General features: G+C 35.6%; 1 protein-coding gene across 1 annotated transcript; it reads right to left on the bottom strand.

Annotated features, from left to right (window-relative positions):
• Positions 1–1,468: 1,468 nt before the first annotated feature.
• LOC141485822 (dynein axonemal heavy chain 7-like) lies at positions 1,469–17,206 on the bottom strand. The gene is made up of 4 exons (XM_074183366.1): positions 17,005–17,206; positions 15,599–16,857; positions 10,075–11,658; positions 1,469–8,328 (listed from the first exon to the last, which is right to left on the bottom strand). The coding sequence occupies exons 1-4, from the start codon at positions 17,204–17,206 to the stop codon at positions 1,900–1,902; spliced, it is 9,474 nt and encodes a 3,157-aa protein (XP_074039467.1). The 3' UTR covers positions 1,469–1,899.
• Between the last annotated feature and the right edge of the window lie 3,083 nt (positions 17,207–20,289).

The following is a 20,289-nucleotide window of genomic DNA, read 5'->3' as shown; positions in this document are numbered from 1 at the left end:
TAGTTCGTCGTCTTTTTAGATAGTTTCGGCTATTCAAAAATAGTTAACTGTATTAGTCGTGAGTATTTGTAATGTACTCAGTGTCTCTTGATTTATAGGTGAATTAGGGGCAAAGATCATAATCAATCAAATGATTATTTACTTTCTATTCCATCAAACGTATGAATTGTGAAAAACAAAGGTAATCAGGAGTTAACGGTTTTGATAAAACAATTATTGTAAATTGTACGGTTATATTTTTTAGAAATTTTCAAATGTGTTATCTGTTATTACTTTTATAATGCACTAATTTTTTGATGTCAGCGACATTTTTTCATTTTTAATAACAATCGTATATTGACAAGTGCTAATTCAACCTTCAATTCAATATTGCTCCTGGTAGGCAACAAATTTAGAACATCTTTAATTTCAGGAAAAACCGGTTTCAAGACAGCAAGATCAGAAAACATTAAAAAAAATTATTTAAAAATTTTTCACCATATCCAAGGTTTATCAACTGAATACTAAATCTTCTGTAAAGATCAAAGGAAAGGGATATAATTTATTGAGTTACCTTGCTACCTTTATATCACGATAGCATTATTTGCGATTGCTAGGGATCGGCACGAGCAACAAAATCGTTGTTTCGGCAACTAATTAGCAACTATTTAGCTACAAATTGATGTATTTTTTTTGCAATTTTGCTGGATTCACCTTGCTAGCCTGATAGGGCTCGTATTAGTCTGGTCCACACCAGAATTGAATAAAATAACAAAAATTGGAAGTATTTTGGAATGATTTTTTTAGGTTGACTTTCGTTATGAAATTCAATGACTGGGGATATTCTTATTCGGGATATCCTTGACAAAATAATCTCATTTTGAAATTTTTCCGATATAAATCGTAGAAAAAGATGAGTGTTTTATTAGTACGACACGTCGACAAACTTCATTCTCGTCAACATTCATGGCTTGCTAGATATTTATTGCTCGCTACACAGTTTACAACTTCGCAACACGTGTCCCACTATACAATACAAACTGATTCGTCTTGAACACTCGTGAAGAAGCTATTATATAGTTGCGGTTTTTCAAACTTTCCTGTTAATTGATGATGAAATAATAAAAAAAACACAATCGCACATAATTATAAATTTATTAAAATACGTTTCAAACATTTAGTGAATCAGAATCAAGAAGAAATATTACTTATTGCTGTATAATAACTTTTCAGTTTTTTGTTTCCAATAGATTGAAATGAACTTGTGATGCACTGTTTGAAACTTTTGGTGAAGTAATGAATATTATTGGAGTTTTTTCCCAACACCAAACAGTTATTTTAACACCTCTACACGTGTTTCGATCACCAAGTGATCATCTTCAAGAGGAAGATCAATCTGTTGCTTGATCATCTTCAAGAGGAAGATCAATCTGTTGCTTGATTCTCCTCTTGAAGATGATCGTTTGGTGATCGAAACACGTGTCGAGCTGGTAAAATAATAGTTTGGTGTTGGGATAAAACTCCAGTAATATTTAGATTGAAATGAAAACAATGTCTTTTTTTTAAGAAAACAATTATCATTCAGAAATAAAAACATGATAGATATTGTTGCTAACCTCCTTCATGAATTGATTATTGAATCATTCATATAAGGTGGTAATACCATACATCATGGCATTCATGATTCTCTACCAGACAGCAGTGTTTCGATCTGCCAAAAATCTCATGGTACTAGGCTATATCATGAATAAAACGTTTCAACTCTTTCTGTCTTCGTGAGGAAAGTCAACGCCACTTCTTGTCGACTTATAGTTTTTCGTATGCGATATTAAAAACAGCTGTGCTGACACTACATTCATCTCAGTGTGATTTTCATATTCCCTCATTTATGGAAAATCTTACCGAATAATAGCAATTGTTTCAAATTTGGCAAAATATCCTAACTCCGCGTTTTATCCAATGCTCTTTAGTAGCGCTAGTTTCCAAAGGAATGAAGGTAATGAGATCTTTCATATCGACAGATTGATACACAGGGAATTTGTAACAATTTACGTTTTCTCCAACTCCTTTACAAACAGGTGAAAATAAAATTGGTGGAAGAGCATTGTAAACGCATGAATGGGCCTCTAAAATTTTCCCACAGTCTTCATCCCATTTGGCACCAAACATATAGAGTTCAGTTATCACTATGCCGTCTGCAGTAATATCTGATTTATCTTTCAACACATCAAAAGTGAAGTCGACGTTCTCTACTGTATCTCCGCATGCAACTGAAAAGTCTAGTTTTGCTTTGCAAATCAGAGTTCGCGGTGAGAAAAAAGCAGACAACGGAAAACATTTTTCTGTCACTGCGAGATTCTGAAAAAAGTCTACCCTTTTACGTAACATGCTGATGAAATTGGGAAGGTTCTTTTCATGAACAAAAGCGACATTGAGCCATTGTTTTGGAACCGTGAACTTCAAAATATCTTCCGCCATTCCTTCCTCATCAGGAGATATGAACTTTGCTCCACCTATGGCTTGCTTGAGAGACTGTAAAGATTCTGTCAAAATATGTAGCAAATTATTGTATTTTACTTTTTCTTGATGAATGACATAATTATCTCGAGTCTTGTACTCCAGTCTCTTTGGAATATTGGTGAGAACGTCTTCAATGGTAGTGATGAGGGTAAACTCGTTGACTTCAATAAATTGTTGGCGCTGTACCAATGATGCTTCAAAAATGGTCTTGAGCATATGTTCAGCTTCCTTACGATTACATAACGCATCATTATATTCGTTCATACCATATATTTCAGGATTCTGCTTCTCTGGTAACTTCGATATATAACTGAGGAAATCTTGATGATCACACTTCTTTGGTAGACCATATCTTTCCAAATTATTGAATAAATAGTTTTTGTTGAAACCAATTTCCGAATTGACGAACTGCATCAATAAAATTTCTACTAGAGAAATATTCTCTCTTTTTTCAAGATATCCTCCATAGTGACAGCTGCCTATTAGATAAAAAATCTTTTCGAAGTTGTTCAAACAGAAGTCCTCTTCATTAACAACCATTTGTAGCTGCTGCAGAGAAACTTGAAAATCAGAATCATCGAAAATAAAAGGCTTTTTCCAACCAAATTCACCAAATTCTACACGGCATTGAAGAGCACAGTGGAATGATGCTAAACCATATAACAATTTAGTGAAAACTGCATGTTTTCCAGGACACCCACTGAAGAATTCAGGTTCACAAATCGGTTGATTCATGTACAGCCTCTTGAGGTTTTGTTTAAATCCTTTAGGAGAGTCTACTACAACTTTGATGCTATTTTGTAACAATTCTAGAGGGATATTCTCGACACTCTCACAGGTGAGCCATAACCGAAAGTTCTCATGGGTGTTATCAAAATCCATATCAGTGAGATTTTTTTCCAAGAGCTCGAACCAATTGGTAGAAAGATGGCAGTTCTGAAGCAGTAACCAGGAACCTTTTACCCGTGCTTCGTTCATGAGAAGCGTCGCTTTTGCAGTCTCATTCTCACCAAAAGTTAGAGTCTTGAAACAATGTAGGACTTTCTTTTTCTCTGCCAAAAAAGACAGAGATTTTGAAGGATTGAATTCTGTTGTTGAGATAAACAATATAGGAGAGAGACAATAAGATTCGTTGAAGGTGTCGGTAATGTTGTAATGGGGGGTTGCTGTAAATTTTTCTCCAAGAACTTCAGTGATGAAATTTTGTATATGAAGATATAAATAATTGGGTTTTAGTAACTTTGTGAGGATCAATTTTTGAAAACTACTCAGTGTCACATTCCAGGGAGCTGGAATATCCAATAAATATGGTGCTTCTAGATAAATTCTCCAGGAAATGGAATCGAATTTGGATAAAAATTCCTGAAAATTTGTGAGACACGTCAGTTCATTTACTTTCTTGGAAATACTGTCAAAAGAATATTCATTGCAATCCGTACTGTTCTGGTCAATCTTTATGAAAAATTGAATCTCTTCGTCATCAATAGTGTTATTAGATTTCAATACATTTAGAGTTAGGAAGAATAAAAATATCAGTTTGTCTCGCCTGAATAGCGAGTGAACTGCATGGAGGTACAAATGATAGAGAAATGATTCTTTTATTTTCTCGCATCTCTTATTGAAGTCTCTAGATTTTTCTGAAAGTATGATTGATTTGTAATACAAGTTCATGTACCACTCAAGTGAAAATTGGTAAACACAGTTCAATTTCTGTATTTGTTTGATACATGAATATAAGTTGGCAGCATAAGAAGATACACTGGTATATTTGTTTCTAAAATCTTCTATAACTGTTTCTATTGCCTTGGAGTCTTCTTGTTTTTCTCGCACAATTCTGGCAAGATCTTTGGACTGATCCAAAATTTTGATAGATGCCTGATCTTCCAAAATATCCGTTTCAGACTCACATAACGTTGTTAGTATATTGTTTTCGTGTTCCAACAAATCGGCTCTATTTTTCATTTTCTTTTTATGTAGCTCTTTCCGTTTCTTTTTCAATTCCGGTTTTTCTATTTCTGTGACGATCTTTAGCAGACATTGACTCATTCCATCATGTGTGATAGCAAAATTGATGAGGGTTATATTGTTACAAAGTTCTGGGGCGAACTGTGGTTTACTCATATTGCATACGAAGTAAAGTTTAAAGTTAGTATCAATCTCGATATGTTCGTTATTCAAAATTAAAAAAGTATTTCCATTTTGGATATACTGATGTTTCGTTATCAGTTGGTTCAGGCAAGGTGGAAAAGTTTCTTTGATTTTATGAATCATTATGGGCTTCCCAAGTACAATGCATGATTTAAGTTTCTGCAAGTAATCGTCATGTGTGAATTTTGTTACTATCAAATTATTTCTTTTCTCAACTTTCCGAATCCATTTTTCCCCAATATATTCTGGATCAATGAAAAGTGAATATAACTTGGAAAAATTATGAATCACCCCATTTTGAAAACAGAATTCATCATGAGGTAAACCATTTCGAACCCAAGTTTCAGTTTCAGTGTCACTTGAAAGTGATTTGATGATATTGAAGTCTTCACTACAGGACACCAAAGTACTGATATGCTGATGCCACTTTTGTATAACGTCTTTCCTGAACTTGTTGTCCAAAGCTGGCAAGTAAGCTATTATAGCACTCGATATCAAAATATTACCAGGCAGTAGGTTTTCTTGATTTGCCAGATTCTCCACAGATTTTGTCCATCTGATTTTTTCCCCAGAAAGACTTCCTATTAGGCCTTGGGCACTGCCTAGTTTCTTATTGCAAGCATCAACTTCTCGTTGTAGCTTCAATTGCTTTTCAGTTGCATCGTCGAGCAACTCCTTGAGACTCGCCAATTTCTCCTCTATTCGTTTGACTTCATCTTTTTTTTGATTGAGAATTGTCATAGTCTCCGCATACTCCCTTTCCGCTTTTTCTAACTTTTCTTTTTTCGGAGCTACCTCCTTGGCAACTTTGTCGTACATGTCCATGGCAATAATCCACTTGCAGAGTCCTTCTGCTGCACTTGAAGCCTTAGCTACGACGTGAGGTTTGAAATCCTTATGAGGTAGGTATTCCTTCCTTATCTTGACCATGATTTCTGGTTTGATGTGATCTTTGTCAAAGTCTTTGAGAGTTTGGAGAAAATTCATGTCGCCAAGTATTCTTTTACTTGGACCCCAGTAATCGATTGTTTTTCTTCCGGTACTTGGGTCAGGAATTCTATCGGGTTTCACATCTTTGATCACGCAAACCGCTGCCATAACTAACTTGATAGCATCTGGTGGATTTTTCATCGACTTGACTAAAGTTATGTCTGAAGGTTTCAAAGTATTCAGGGCCGATATTGCATCTTCTAAGATAGGAATAGCTTGTGCTAGTTCTGACTCACACTCCATTTTCAAATTTTGGGCAACAATAGCTTGTTCGCTAGCAACTTCTTCGTCTTTCCGTACCAAAGCAGACGCTTTCTCTACTTCAATTGTTTCTAAGGCTATTTGCTTCGTCATATCAGTAGCTTTTTGGGTCATTTCAGCAAGCTGTGGCTGATACTCAGCTAAAGCTCTCTGCATGTCAGATATCTGTCTTGCTGCATATGATAATTTTGCCAAACCAGTTAAATACAGTTTTTTCTTTACAGCCATTTCGTTCTGTTTCTTGGTCATCAGCTCTATAAAAAGCTTCAGTAAGTGAGTGAAAGAAACTGGTGTGACATATATTGTTGTATGGCACTGGTCTAACATTTGTTTATAATTATTTTGTGAGTCTCTATGACAATATATGAAAACGTCAATGACTTTCTGTTTGATCTCTGGTTGCAGATCCAGATTTGCAGTCCATGTGTTAGCGATCTGTTGTAAGGAATCGTCCGGCCAATCATCCCACCATATCACGTGACAATCAATTAAATTCGGATAATTCCTTATTCTTTTTCTGAGAAGGCTACCAACAGAAGATAAACAAATGATTAAATGAAGATTCTCTTTTGATCGTTTGTTGAAAAAATCAAATACAGCTGAAGAAGTGATCTCCAAATTTCTGTTACCACCTTGAGCTGAAAGTCTTGCCAGTTCCAAAATTTCTTGTCGTTCTTCCATATCGTACAGATCGGGTACTTCCCCATTTTGAAGTAAAAGATCGATATTCTGAAGAAAGGTATCATCAATTAATTGCTCTTCAGTTACAAGAAAAACGCACTGATGCTCAAGAGCACCCGACTCTTTCAAAACAAGTTTAATTTCTTTATTCCAGTCCTGATGGGAGTAGCCTTGCGTGATGACAGGTTCGAATAGTTTATATTTATAAAGGAAACATGCCAATTTGGTCAGATTTCGTCTTCCAGATCCACAAGGTCCTATGAGAAGAGCATTACCTGGCGAAATTGACAAAACTCTCGTAATTCTGAGAAGTTTTTCTAGAGCATTCTGAAACAATATTATTTCAAGTTTGATCTCATGACAATCATTATAGACTTTGAGAACTTCAACACACTTTTCTATCAACGTCTTCTGGTCAGTTATTTCTTCGTATCTTTTACCGTTGCGGTTGTCGCAATCATTGATTGTACTGAATATTAACTCATTAGGCAAACAACCATTACTTTCGAAATGCTCGTCGAATGACTCACCAAAGTCAACTTTGATAGCTTCCTTGATTCTTGCTTGTAGCCAAATGCTATCGAGAGAAGTTAGGCGATCTCCGAAAACTCTCATAACCTCATGTGCCCAGAGTTTGAGATATATTTTTTTATTACAATCGTAGATCTCTTTTCTCAACATTGAACAACCAAGTATGACTTTTGAGAAGCTGCTCGTGTTGAAAACATAATGGCTTCTGCTTAAAGTAGCTCTGCAGCATAATTTCACTTTCCTGTAGATGCTGAAAGTAGCTTGGATGATTTGATTGACAACGTTGGCTATATCGCTTGGAAAACCAACTTTTCTCCAAGTATGTAACAAACTATTAGAATATATTCTCGTAATTGTGTCTTCTGATAATTCGTTTATTGCGAATATATTAAAGTGCCTCAGTAATCTTGGATCCAACTTTGTTTTGCTGCCTTCTGGCAAGCCCATCACAGAAATTAAGTTGATATTACTTACGAGAATTTCGTTACCGTAAGAAAAGTCGTACCAGATTTTATGATCAGAATGCTGCCTGAGGAGTTCAAGGCAGTTGCCAAATCCATTTGTTGAAACAAGATTTATGTTATCTATGAATGAGATGAAATTCTTTCCAGATTGTGGAATGAAAACACCAGTTTTTATTTTATTCAGTTTCGAAAGAATATGCCTTTGAAGTACATGTGATTGAAGGTTAACATTGAAGTTGACTTGCAGAATTTCGTATTTGCTTTTGTCGAACTTATTCATGAGCGCATCTTCTATAAGAATACTTTTTCCTGAGCCAGATGGACCAACAAATAAAATATTTTCATTTTTCTTCACAAACTTGTCCAAAAGGCTATGGCACCTTAGAGTGTCAATAGTTGGCACCAAAAACGTATTCATGTATCGACTTTCCACTATTTTCTCAGTTTTCAAAATATCTTGGTAAAGTTTCCAATTCCCCCTTTGTTTATAAATATAGTAGTAATCGTAAATCAGACCTTCGTGTGGAATGCCCACGTCAAGTTTCTCCAAGGTTTTGGGATGAGGATTATTTTCATTTTGCCCTTTCCATAACAATTTATAGAACTCATCAAATTTATGTTTTGAAGTGTTGTCCAAAATGGCACCTAGTCCCAACATTCCAGCTTGAATAATAGTTGCTTGAATCCAAGTTGAAAGGTTTCTAGAGTCCTCGTCTTTTCTATTGACAATTTCATCAACTTCGTCCAAGATCATCTGAGTGATAACGATCATATTTTTCACTAAGTTCAGTTGATTCGGAGAGCAGAGTTGATTGCAATGCGCTGAAATGAATTCAAGACATGGTGGTATGATCCAACAAAATAAATCAAGGATATGATTTCGAAATTCCTGAATCCATTCCGAAGTACAAGAGTTCACCCAAGACTTCACTAAAGAGGCCCAGCCCACAGTTTGATGGTCTAGATATATGATGGAATTCCTTGATATCTAAAAAAAAGAAAATTAAGGGAAGGGACTTGCTTAATGTGAAATACTTACAAGTGAAGGCGAGCAAGAATCTAAATTCTCGACCTCAAATAATATTGAGGTACTCTTTGGGACCATTACCACTTCTCCAGAATCAGATTGTAATTTTTTGTTATGGTCGAGCAATGAGTATAGATGTTCAATCCAGGAACAGTATATCATTCCGTCAAAAACAAGCCAGGGCTGGTTGTTGTTGTTTTCACAGAAACTTTTCATCAGTTTGGTTACAATACCATCTTGCCAATGCTGATTTGATGTGTTGAAATATCCATACATACTATTGTAATCAAGAGAATTTGGATTAATAAAATGACATATTACAGAGTTTTTATTCATATACGTGGATATTTCACTACATAATTTCAATACGGTTGTTTTGCCAGTATATGTTTCCCCGACAAAAATAACAGACTTCCTCGCAATAATACTATCATAGGCTTCTAATACCTTATGCACAAAATGTTCACTGGTTTGAATATTTTTCTGCTCGCATATCTGAAAAAGACTTTTTTTCTTGCCTGCATTTTCCTGAAAAGTTGGATGTACATGTGGAAATATACCAGAAAGGATCTCATCGTACACATTTTTGTCATCTTCTTCAATCGCAGAAGTTATTATTTTTCTGATAGAATTAAAAGTGATAAGCGTCTCGTCTTCATTTCTATCAGTTGATTTACCTTTTCCACATTCCAAAAGAACTTGCTTCAACTCCTGAATGCCATATTTGTAATGTGACTTATTTGGCATGAGATCTCGTAACAGGTCGAAAAAGCAGGAAATTTTTTTGGAAAGCGAAGCAGCTAGATGGAATCCAAAACTATATAGTGTGATTTCGGTGAGTTTTTCATAATTTGGTTCGAGCATTGTGACGGTGCGAAACATTTCTTTGGCATTTGGTGGAAGGGGTGTGTTGTGAGAGCCGTCTATATTTCCACAGGCACAGACAAAAGTGGAGGAATTAAAACTCAACAAGTTACCTCCTAAATAGCATTCATTTGAATTGTGTTTTTTCGCTAGCTGAACAGCTTGTAGTTCTTGAGATATTACAGATAGAACTCCACGTTTGATCAAATGCAGATTTTCCAAACACAACCAAGATCCACACAGCACACTACCAATAATCAACTGATTCAGAGCAGTTGCAGTTGTGTTTCGTGTGCAACTAGTTATTGTATGCAATCCTCCAAAGGAACGCACCAAGCTTCTGATAATTTCAGATAGACAAGTTCCATCAAAACTCCTGACCATACCATTGAAGTGCAGAAAAAAAGCATTCAGTAGGGTTTTAATACATCTTTCAGTGAGTGGGGTGCAAACAATAGATACGGAGTTCTCCTGATACTCGTAGGCATAGAGTATTTCAGAACTCAAGACTTTAATGTTAACACTTTCATTATTGTAATAATACTTGAAGTAAGATTCCCATTCAAAGTTGCATCTGCTTGTTTGGTTGCTTGCCAGAATTGTTTTTACCATATTTTTATTAGAAATATCATTCACGATGAGCCCTCTCAGTTTGATTCTTTCTAGATTAGTCAGGCAATCATCACTTAGTACGAGCTTATCCTTCAATGCGTTCTCTAATTTCTGTTGGTACATTTTCAGTTTGATATCGTTGGTTAATTCTAGAGCTGAATCTATGTACTCTGTCCAATATGTCTGAGAGATGACTTCTAGTATTTGTGAGCAATAAAGTGACAGTAACTTCTTCAATTTCACTGTTTTGAATGTTTCATAACAATCCACCATTTGTGTCTTCAAAGATTTCTTGATTTGTTCTTCAACTGATGAACAGAACTTTTCCATTGAAGAATCTTGGTTAATTTGAATACTTTCAAGAAATTCGAGGACTTCTGAATCTGAATTAGCAACCCCTATTACAGAACTGTCTTTCGAATGCAATCGTTGAATTCCTGGAAATAACCTGTTGAGAAACTGTATCGATTTCAGATTTTTGTTCGAAATGATTTGTGACATTTCGTCGTTTCCAAGAAAATATAATCTCGGAAAGCTTTGCCTCAATACTTCTAAATACACCGTTACACCTTGGTTAACGATTTCAGAATCAGTAAGGCATTCTTTAATTTTTTGTGTTATATCGGTCGTGTTCACAATTTTCATTACTAATAACTCTTCTGATATCAACGAGACATAATATTTGAAGATTTTCAGAGTTTTCAAAAACAACTCTGATTCTTTCGGCAAAATAACTTTTATATCTTCACTACTGAATATTGGAAATAATTTCAAGAGCTTCGTTTGTGCTTCATTCCAGTAATCAATGGTACTTCTGATCTTCTGAATTTGTCCATAAAATGCCTTCACTTCAGTGTCATGAGGTTTAACAAATACGGATCTTCTCATACTCAGTACTTTGATATTGTGATCATCAACAACAGCTTCTATTTCTTCTAGATCTGTTAATATCTCCAAGCTGATATCTTCCTGTTTGGTGATGGTGAACCTGATGTTATACCACTGTGCCTTCAACTGCTCCAAATCGTCCTTCAATTGTTTTTCCTTACTGGCACCAGTGCTGATGATTTCGTACTCACTCAGTTGAGACTGGAAATCAATTTGCATTATGTTCCTTAGTGTGGTACCGGCATTGGGTGTAACATTCTTTCCTGCTATTTCTGACATTGCCTTCCAGTGTCTTTTACTCAGAGTGGGATTACAAATAATCCTCATGACCTTGACGGAAGGTTTGAAGTTTTCGATGAGCTTCAAAGCTGTTCCGCATAGTTTCAATGGTGCTGGCCAATTCAGAATATCTGGATCATCAACGGTTCCTTTGAATCTCAGGGTAACATTATCGTCTTGAGCTTGACGTAGTTTTTTTCTATAAACTTTGTATAAATCTGTTAGTTCTTTGTGAAAATTTTCCACTGCTGAGCTGGTGGACTCGTAGTTCAGCATTTCGAAAGGGCCGTCTTGCCATACTGATAAGTTTCTTTGGACTTCTAAGCAAAGTTTTAGTAGGTGGTAGAATGGGTAGATGTGGTTTTTGAGATCCTCGTATTCCGAGTACGTTGACTTTGGAAAACTCAGACTCACCTGAAAAATGTCACAAAAAAATCACCTGACGAGGGACGTAGAGAAATTGCGAGATATAACAGAAAACGTATGAGTTGAAATTGAATATGAAAAGTAACATTCGAGTGACGTTTTTTATACACTGGAAAGAAAAAGTTCTGGTAAAGGTTCAGCTACGGATTTACGTCACAGATAAAGCTGTAAAACTTCTTTCAGCTATGATAAACGAATGAGATCTTTGACAGGTCATATAGATAGTGCGAATTTTTACTTGAATATTTAGTGTATCAGCTCTAAATCTATAAGAAAGGAAAGAGCAAGTTGTTATACCAATAAAGGGAACCAAACTGAACAATTACTGTCGCTCTATAGAAGAAAAATTAACAAAAAAATACCAACTTCTTTCAATCCGCTGACTCATTTAGAGAACATATGGATCGCTGATAACTTCATTTTACAGCCTACTGATGCAAATGAGCTTAAATAAATAATTAAATCTTTTAAAAATGAAAAGGCCGCGGGAGTAGATGGAATTTCAATTATCATTTTTGCTAACCTTCCTGATACCACATTAAATGCTCTAACGTTCGTAATAAAGTCATCCTCCAAGACCAGAACATTCCCTTGCTGCCTAAAAAAATATAGTTATCCCATTGCCCACTCTAGGCAAGCTAATAGAGAAACTGGTTAAATTAAATTGACAATTTATACAAATAATAATAGTGTCATAAGTAATAACCAGTTCGGCTTTCAATCAAAAAAGAACACCCATGGTGCTTTCTTTTCTTTGTTATATGATGTTTATGGAAACATTATTAAAGAAGAGTCTTCAGCAGCAGTGTTCTGCGACTTTGCTAAAGCCTTTGACTGTGTAGATCATGAAATATTGCTAAAAAAACTATATCAGTATGGCATCCGTAGAATTACTCATAAATGGTTCGAGAATTATCTCACAGGAAGACGTCAGATTGTGAAAATCTCCTCATCCCCATCAGAAGGCGAAATAAAAGAAGGGGTACCACAAGATTCAATACTGGGACCCATACTTTTCCTGCTATACATAAACGATTTAACTTCTATCGATATAGAATAAATTGATTGATTGAATTATTGATTGATTGAGAAGGAAAATTTACCCTATTCGCCGATGACACCACAATATTATGGCGTGATAAAACTTTATGTAATCTCCACGAGATTATAAGTGCAGATACAAAAAAAAATTAAAAGTGCTGCAACTCTAATCTGCTGTCGTTTCATGTTTCCAAAACAAATTTAATATCATTCCACTGCTTTACTGAGATCATTCTTTCACCAACCCAGGAAGCAAACAGGATTCGCCGATCATATTGTAACCCTCGATAAAAAGTTAGTTTCAGGGTGTTTTGCAGTAAGAACAACTTATAACTTATTTCTCACTTCTTGAGTGGCATTTAAGGTATGGAATTCCTTTCTGGGGAGTATGTTGCAAAACTCAAATGCAGACGGTGTTCATTATTCAGAAAAGGGCTATGAAATTCATGTGCAATGCCAAAAGTCGAGACTCCTGCATTACATAAAATTTTGACAGTTTTTGGAACAATACGTTTAATTAACAAACATAAATTGATATTTACCGGTTACTTCAATTATTATGCCCTTCGTCAAACTATAATTATAAGATTACCCATACCAGCCACTACTCTAGTAAAAGACTTTATATATTATAATGGTCTTAAGATATTTAATCATTTACCCGTCCATATTAAAGTTTTAAAGGAAAACTGTGTATTTCAAAAATCAGTAAGAGTTATTATGTGGTAGATCCTATTAGAAGACTTCTACGAGGACAGCTTTCTCTAATTTATTTTGTCAACTGTATTTTTATTAAATAGACAAAGTATGATATACTACATTTGAACGTTTTAAACATTTTTGGTATTATCTTTTATTGTATGATATCTTTAATCAATAAGACCTAATGTTTTTTGGGCAATAAGGCATATTATTTTTTTTTCAACTGTAGTTTGCGCTGGTCAGATCCTATACCCCGCGCCAGCATTATCAACCAATGACCACTCCCCACACCGTGGGGTGAGTGATCAATGGGTCCAAAAATCATATGCCCTGAGCAAACGCAGTGAGCCAAGAATGACAGCCTTCTGCATCTGTGCGGCTAAGATTCCTGCCTTAGTGCGGGAAGCCGGTATGATTTTAAGATTCGAGAGTAGAAAGGGCATCATTCCACCAAGGATTCCAATAATCAGAACAATCATCTTGACAGAGTGGTCTGGATAGAGTCTGCGGAGTTCGAAGAGAAAATCTCGATATTTTATCTGTTTTTCCTCCTCTTTTCTGGCGATATTCGTCTCGCCAGGAGCTGAAAACTCCACGACAACTATCGTCTTGCTCTGGTAGTCGAGAAGGACTATATCAGGCGTATTAGCTTGTATGAGCCCGAGGGCTCCGTTCCCCACAACGGCGTTGGGGGGAACGTTGGGACGTTGGGCAACACCGGTGTCTCGTCAATACTGTAAGAGTGCCGTAGATGGTAATATAGCACTCTTAGAGCCGCGTTATGTCGATGGATATAGGCCGAGACCGCATATGCTTGACATGCTGATAGCAAGTGCATTAGGGTCCCGGGCGCCACGCGACAGGCCCTGCACTTTCTGCACCCATTACGCGGCTGCGGTAGACTAAGGTTTTGAAGACACTATCCTGGCAAGCCATGATGAACCCTTCAGTTTCCGACTTCAGCTCACTCGACCTGAGGAAAACGAAAGTCAGGCGCTTTGATAAGCAAAGGCCTTCAATGTTATTGAAGGAGACCCCATGCATTGGCTTATCCTTGTGTTACCGCAGGAGTGAGGTGATCTCTGCGGCTTTTATATGAGCTTTTTTTTGAACGGGATAGTCACGTACCATGCAGAGACTGGGATCCGAACTCCTGACGACTTTACAGGCTATATCCAGTACCATTCTGTCATGTAGACACTCCAAAATCGAAAGTTTACGGCCTTCCTGTTATCGGAGGAAGTACAACCGTGGAACGGACGATTTGGAATGCAAACTCCTACATAGATGCATCATTATTTGGGTCTTTACGTCGAGTTGATAGAGCTCCTTCCGAGTCCACTTCATTACTCCAAACGAGTAGAGTAAGATTGGATCGGCAAGCATATTTGTTGCAGCACCTTTGTTCTTCCCCAACAGTTCTGATGACCAGATCTGTCGAAGTTTTTGCTTATACTTGCCGCGGAGAGAGTTCTTCACTGCTATCACCTCTTGTGAGTGGCGTTGTTCCACCTCATCCGGCATCCAGATGGTGTAGGATACTTCCATTTACGAGCTGCACATTCTCTCAGTAGTTTTGTCTATTATTATTATACAGAAAATACAGAGATGATCAAAATCAAATCTGCAAAAATGATTAGAGAAAATTGGGTAGCAAAGGGGATCATAATTTACAACAAAAAAAGTGGAGAAACGATGTACGTAACGATTGGTCGAGAAAAACTTCAAGCCGAACAAAAAATCTCGAGAAATCAATCGTAACAAAAAAAATCCTCTTAAGATTAAAATGCTCCAAAAATTGACCATGACCTCTAGGGCGAAAAATACAATCGAATACATCAATGAAATTCATATAATGTTCTGTGAAAGTATCACAATGAAGTGTTAATATTTTCATGTTTATACATTGATACAAAAACTTGTGGTTTTAACGTTTCTCATAATGAATGATATCTTTATGACATCCTTATAATAGGAAAATAAAATATCTCTCTATCGATAATTTGAATACTCTACTTATTAAAAAATGTAAAATCAGACTGAATATCCCTTGAATGTACTCTTTCAAATACCCGTGTTGTGAAAAATTCCGTTAATATTGTATATGTTTCAAAAAAAACGTTTTCACTGACTGAAACTAACAAAAAATCGTTTCCATCAAAATTGTTTTTCAACGAGTACTCACCTCTTCCTTATTGATCCACATAATTTTTATTTCAATATCCTTGATTTTAGTCATATGCAGAGTGATGCCATTCAAATAATTTTTCGCTCTACTTATGTCGTCCATGTCATCCAATACCACCAAAAGCGGATATATATCTTTGATCATATCATTAACATCCTCTACCACCTTCTGTAGTTTTTCTTCAGCGTCAAACTTGAGAGTATCAAATGTGGTAGAATGTTCGTCGATAATCGGTATGATTTTGTCCAACCACTTTATAGCAGTCGAGTTGAGTTCCATATGCTCATCCGTTAGAGTCCCCAGATCAATGATCTTGCAGAGTGACAACAACGATCCTTGTACTCTGAGGTTGAGTTCTGGTAAATGTTCATTCTTTATCCAAGTCATGTACTTCCCTGTTTCAATCAGTTCCTCAGTAGTGACTGGTTTTTGATTTGCCCTGATTTCTATCATTTCGAAGTTTTCGCAAAGGTCATTCACTTCCCAAAAGTGCTGAGCACAAAGTTTACCAAAAATGCTGGTGATATTTTCCTTCAGACCTTCATGCAACACCTCCCTATAATTTGTTAGGGAGATCCTACCAATTTTAAAAAACTCGTGATCAGGAATGAACATGACTTTATGCAGATATTTTCTATAGTAGTTTATTTTCTTGCATCCTTCCTCAAACTTGATGTCTGATATTGATTCCAAGAAGTCTTCAGAGTTGATGTCTGTGTATATCACGTCGAATTTCTCATTCAGATCTTCAAGGTGGTTTAAAATCGGTTCGTAATGTTTGCTGATATTCATTTTGATATTTTCCTTGCACTCGTGGATGAACTCTTTCGTTAAGTAGAGGCGCATATATTTATTTTCACAACCTTTCATACTATTTCTTTGTAACACATAAATTTCTGTACCAGTTTCGATAACCGTATCTATAAACTTGTGGTAACATTTGATAACTTCCTCTGCTGTAGGTTCAAGTACCAAACCACCAACGAAAGATACTTCGAGAGAGAGGTAGGGATTGATACTATCACAAGATGTTACGTTTACTATGTTCAAAATGGTGTGAGCGATGATTTTGCTGATATGCAAAGAAAAGAGTCCGGTGCAAGCTTCCAAATAATTTCGACTATTGATACGCTTTTTCTCTTTCGCTTCTTCATTTTCTACTAATGCTGATATTTTCAGATAGAATTCGTAGACGAATTGAGAGGCCCTTTGCGTTTTATCTTTGAATGCATATTTAAGCTCTCCTATAGTCATAACTTTTTGAAAATTTAGATTGAATAGTGAGTATGGAAGGGTTGAAACGCATTCCTTATGGATATTTCTAACTATGGGGTAGTGTAGTATCCACTTATTTTGAAAATATTTTTTGATTTGCAGAAATTCTTGGTAGCGATTGGTCTTACCGACAAATTTGTATGGCTCGATAGTGAAGATGGCTTCAGGATGACAGGATTTCACTTTCAAGTTCATCCCTGCATAATGCACGATTTTGACGAACTGCTGTTTGGTTTCTTTCATCATATCGGATAGTAACTGCGGATATTTTTTCTCAAATCCTCTTGCTTGAATTTTCTTTCTGATATCCATTTCTTGGAATCGGGACATTTCTGTGATGGGAGAATTTTCAGAAAATTTCAAAAGGTCTCTTGATGTAGTTGGACGGGAAGGCAGAGTTGAATATTCGGAACTTTCAGTTTTTTTGCTTGCTCTCAACTTAGTTTTTCTTATTGACTCGCACATGTACTCTGAAATCCTTTGCTTTCTTGCACGACTATATTCGAACATTTTGGTAATTTCTGAAGATAGGTCCATCGGAACTGGCTGTTCAACTGTCTTTTGTGGAATTTTTGAAAATTTATAACTGATTTTATTTGCACTTTCCATATCTACTTTCTACTTGATTGTTAGTGTACAAAAGAAACGATTCAACTGAAATATTTGATCAATACATTCCTAGCAACCCAGTTTACTTCGAATGATGAGGATGCACGTGAAAAACCCCCATAATTGAAGTCATGAAAATTGAGGTGGAAGACTCATATATTGAATGTTGGAAACCCAAGAAAATCCATAACGTATTCAAGTAATAGTTAATTGTGAGACTATTAAGGTTGAACTGGAACCTCTGGCGTAGAAGTATAATACTGTTCTCACCGCTCGTTTTACCAACCAAGTTGGCAGCTTCAGGAAATGAAAAAAAACAAATTTGTTGTTTATTGTGCGAGTTTCACTAAATAATTAACAAAATCGCGACACGTATTCCATCGAGATACACATTGGAAGAAAAAGACGTTTCAAAATAACTACTTTCACACGAACATTAAATTATCAAAAGAAAAATGTCTTTCCGAAACAACTACTTTCATAAAAACTTTTCATTCAGTTTGTGCTACAAAAATTGGTCATGGAATTGAAACAGATATGGTTCATAAGAAAGCTTCACAATTTAATATATGAAAGAGTATCAATATCATCGAGGATGATAGTGGTCTACATGAATGGAATTCTATAGCAACCACACTCCTTTACATTAAATTTTTGGGTATTCCTATGAGTGATATCTATTTCAATTCCATGATGAATTTCATTAGATCGGACTTCCATTGTCTGATATTATAGAGAATGATTTGAAATCCCTTGAAGAACTAATTAAAAAAAAGAATTAAAAATGAACAGCTGCAAATAACAATTATATTGAGAAAAAAAACCTGAAACGAAATAACAGTGAAATAAAATACAAGAAAAAAGAAATAAATTGAAAGAAAAGTTAACTAAGTAAGCCAAGTTACTTCACGACGTTTCGATTGTTGGTATCCACAATCGTCTTCAGGTGATGACTGGACTAATTCCTTCGAGAGATAACTATGAGTCATTTGAGTACTTTCCCTTATCTCCACTTTTTATTTTCCAGGAATTTCAAATCATTTTATATAATATCGGACAATGGAGGTCCGAACTAATGAAATTTATCATGAAACATTGTCAATCACTTTCAAACAACCCATGATGAATGTTTCGAGTACAAACAGAATAGGAAAAAGTGATTTGCATATAATTCAACGTTCATATGAATGTAGTTTTTTCGATAGTATTCCTTCTTTTATGTAATTTTCTACAGTTTGTATCTAAATTTAACTCCGATGCGTGATCTATATGTTATTGTAAATAGCTTATTCTGAATTCAATTGCTTTCTTTCTTCCTTCGGGAGTTCTCCACCTTTTTTCAAATGGAGAAGTGAAAAGCCAAAAACCTCTTTTGCTACAAACTCAACTTTTTAACATACTTTTGATATACCAAGTGTCTCACATTTAATGTTGCAGGTATGATCTCTAACATGCCTTTTTGCAGAGACTCGGACTATCGAAAGACAGTGTGTATCGCCTCTGTTTAAGAAATGATGAAACAGCAGAGCATATACTTTGTACCTGCCCAGCTGGGGACCGAATCAGGTTTTCAGAGTTCGGCAGAGTCGTACTCTTACCATCTGACCTGAAAGAGGACTTTCCATACAAACTAGTTGGCTTCGTTAAGAAGCTGGGTTTATTTGGTCGACTGTGAATAGGTGTCAGCCACAATAAACCCTTGCGGGTTACTGTGGAGGGTCTAATACACCCTCCACCCTCATACATTGAAAATGTATGTCCTCACAATGTTTACATCCGAAACGTTTTATTAATATATTATTATGTATGTATTTCTCTTACCATTGACCTTGTAAATGACTCTGCCAGTTTTTTATACATATTTTGTGCATCGTATGTGTGTGTATATATATTTATATATATATATATATATCCACAGTATCCAGTTATAAAATGACTCAAAAACAACAATGTATGGAGATTTTCAAAACATCACAGAAAAATTCAGATACGAGAATACAGCGAGGACACCCTGTACATGTATTGAAATCCACAGACTTGACAGGAAACAAGTGAAAAAGAGTGGGAAATTTGAATCTCAAGATTTGTGCATCAATATTCATTGAATTCGAAAAACAGATAACCGATATAGGTTATAAATAAATGTCAGATGAAATAAAATTGATATCTGTGATAAAAAATTGAAAAAGACATAATAAACTAGTTGTGATTATTTAGGAATGATGAAAAATTCAAAAATTATTGTTGTGAACCATTTCCTTAGAAACGGACATCAAGTGTTGCTTCTGAAAAATATTCATATTTAGACATAAGCGAGGTTAATTATTTTTGTACAAAATTGTTAAATCAACATGTATCTAAATTAAAGAACCAATGTAAAAATCGTAGAATAGATGAATTTTCTGATATTGAAGTTGAAAATTTGTAGATATGAAAATTGAGAGGTGGTTACTAGGGGAAGTGAAAGATTTTCAACTTTTTTGTCAACAAATGGATTCTTCTCAAGGCGACGAAGGTAAACGCCACGCGAAATTTTTCTCTTCAGAAATTTGTAAAATATTGTATGAGAGTGGTTGAGAATTGAGCATAATTGTATTATATACTGTTAATCAAAAGTAAATTCAGTGAAAGCCTACCTGTCAAGCCCACTTCCAGTGGAATATCCACAAGTTCCAGCTCCGAAGTGTAGAAATATCACACCACACACCAACGTTGGAGGAAAACAAGGTATTTACCGATTCCATTTCACATCAAAATATATGCATATATCAATGAAATTGTCCAAAAATGTAATAGGACAATCA

The sequence above is a fragment of the Leptinotarsa decemlineata genome, unplaced genomic scaffold (genome assembly GCF_025532065.1).
Source record: "Leptinotarsa decemlineata unplaced genomic scaffold, Ldec_3_MD MMD2_tig00026336_RagTag_RagTag, whole genome shotgun sequence".
NCBI lineage: Eukaryota > Metazoa > Arthropoda > Insecta > Coleoptera > Chrysomelidae > Leptinotarsa > Leptinotarsa decemlineata.
This window is presented reverse-complemented; position numbering and strand designations above follow the sequence as displayed.

Coding starts and splice junctions, on each gene's coding strand:
- LOC141485822 (XM_074183366.1), bottom strand. CDS start 17,206: ATGTCCCGATTCCAAGAAATGGATATCAGAAAGAAAATTCAAGCAAGA. Junction 16,858..17,004: donor CGAGCCATACAAATTTGTCG/GTAAGACCAATC, acceptor ATTTTCAAAAAG/TTATGACTATAGGAGAGCTT. Junction 11,659..15,598: donor TGTGGATCAATAAGGAAGAG/GTGAGTACTCGT, acceptor GACATTTTTCAG/GTGAGTCTGAGTTTTCCAAA.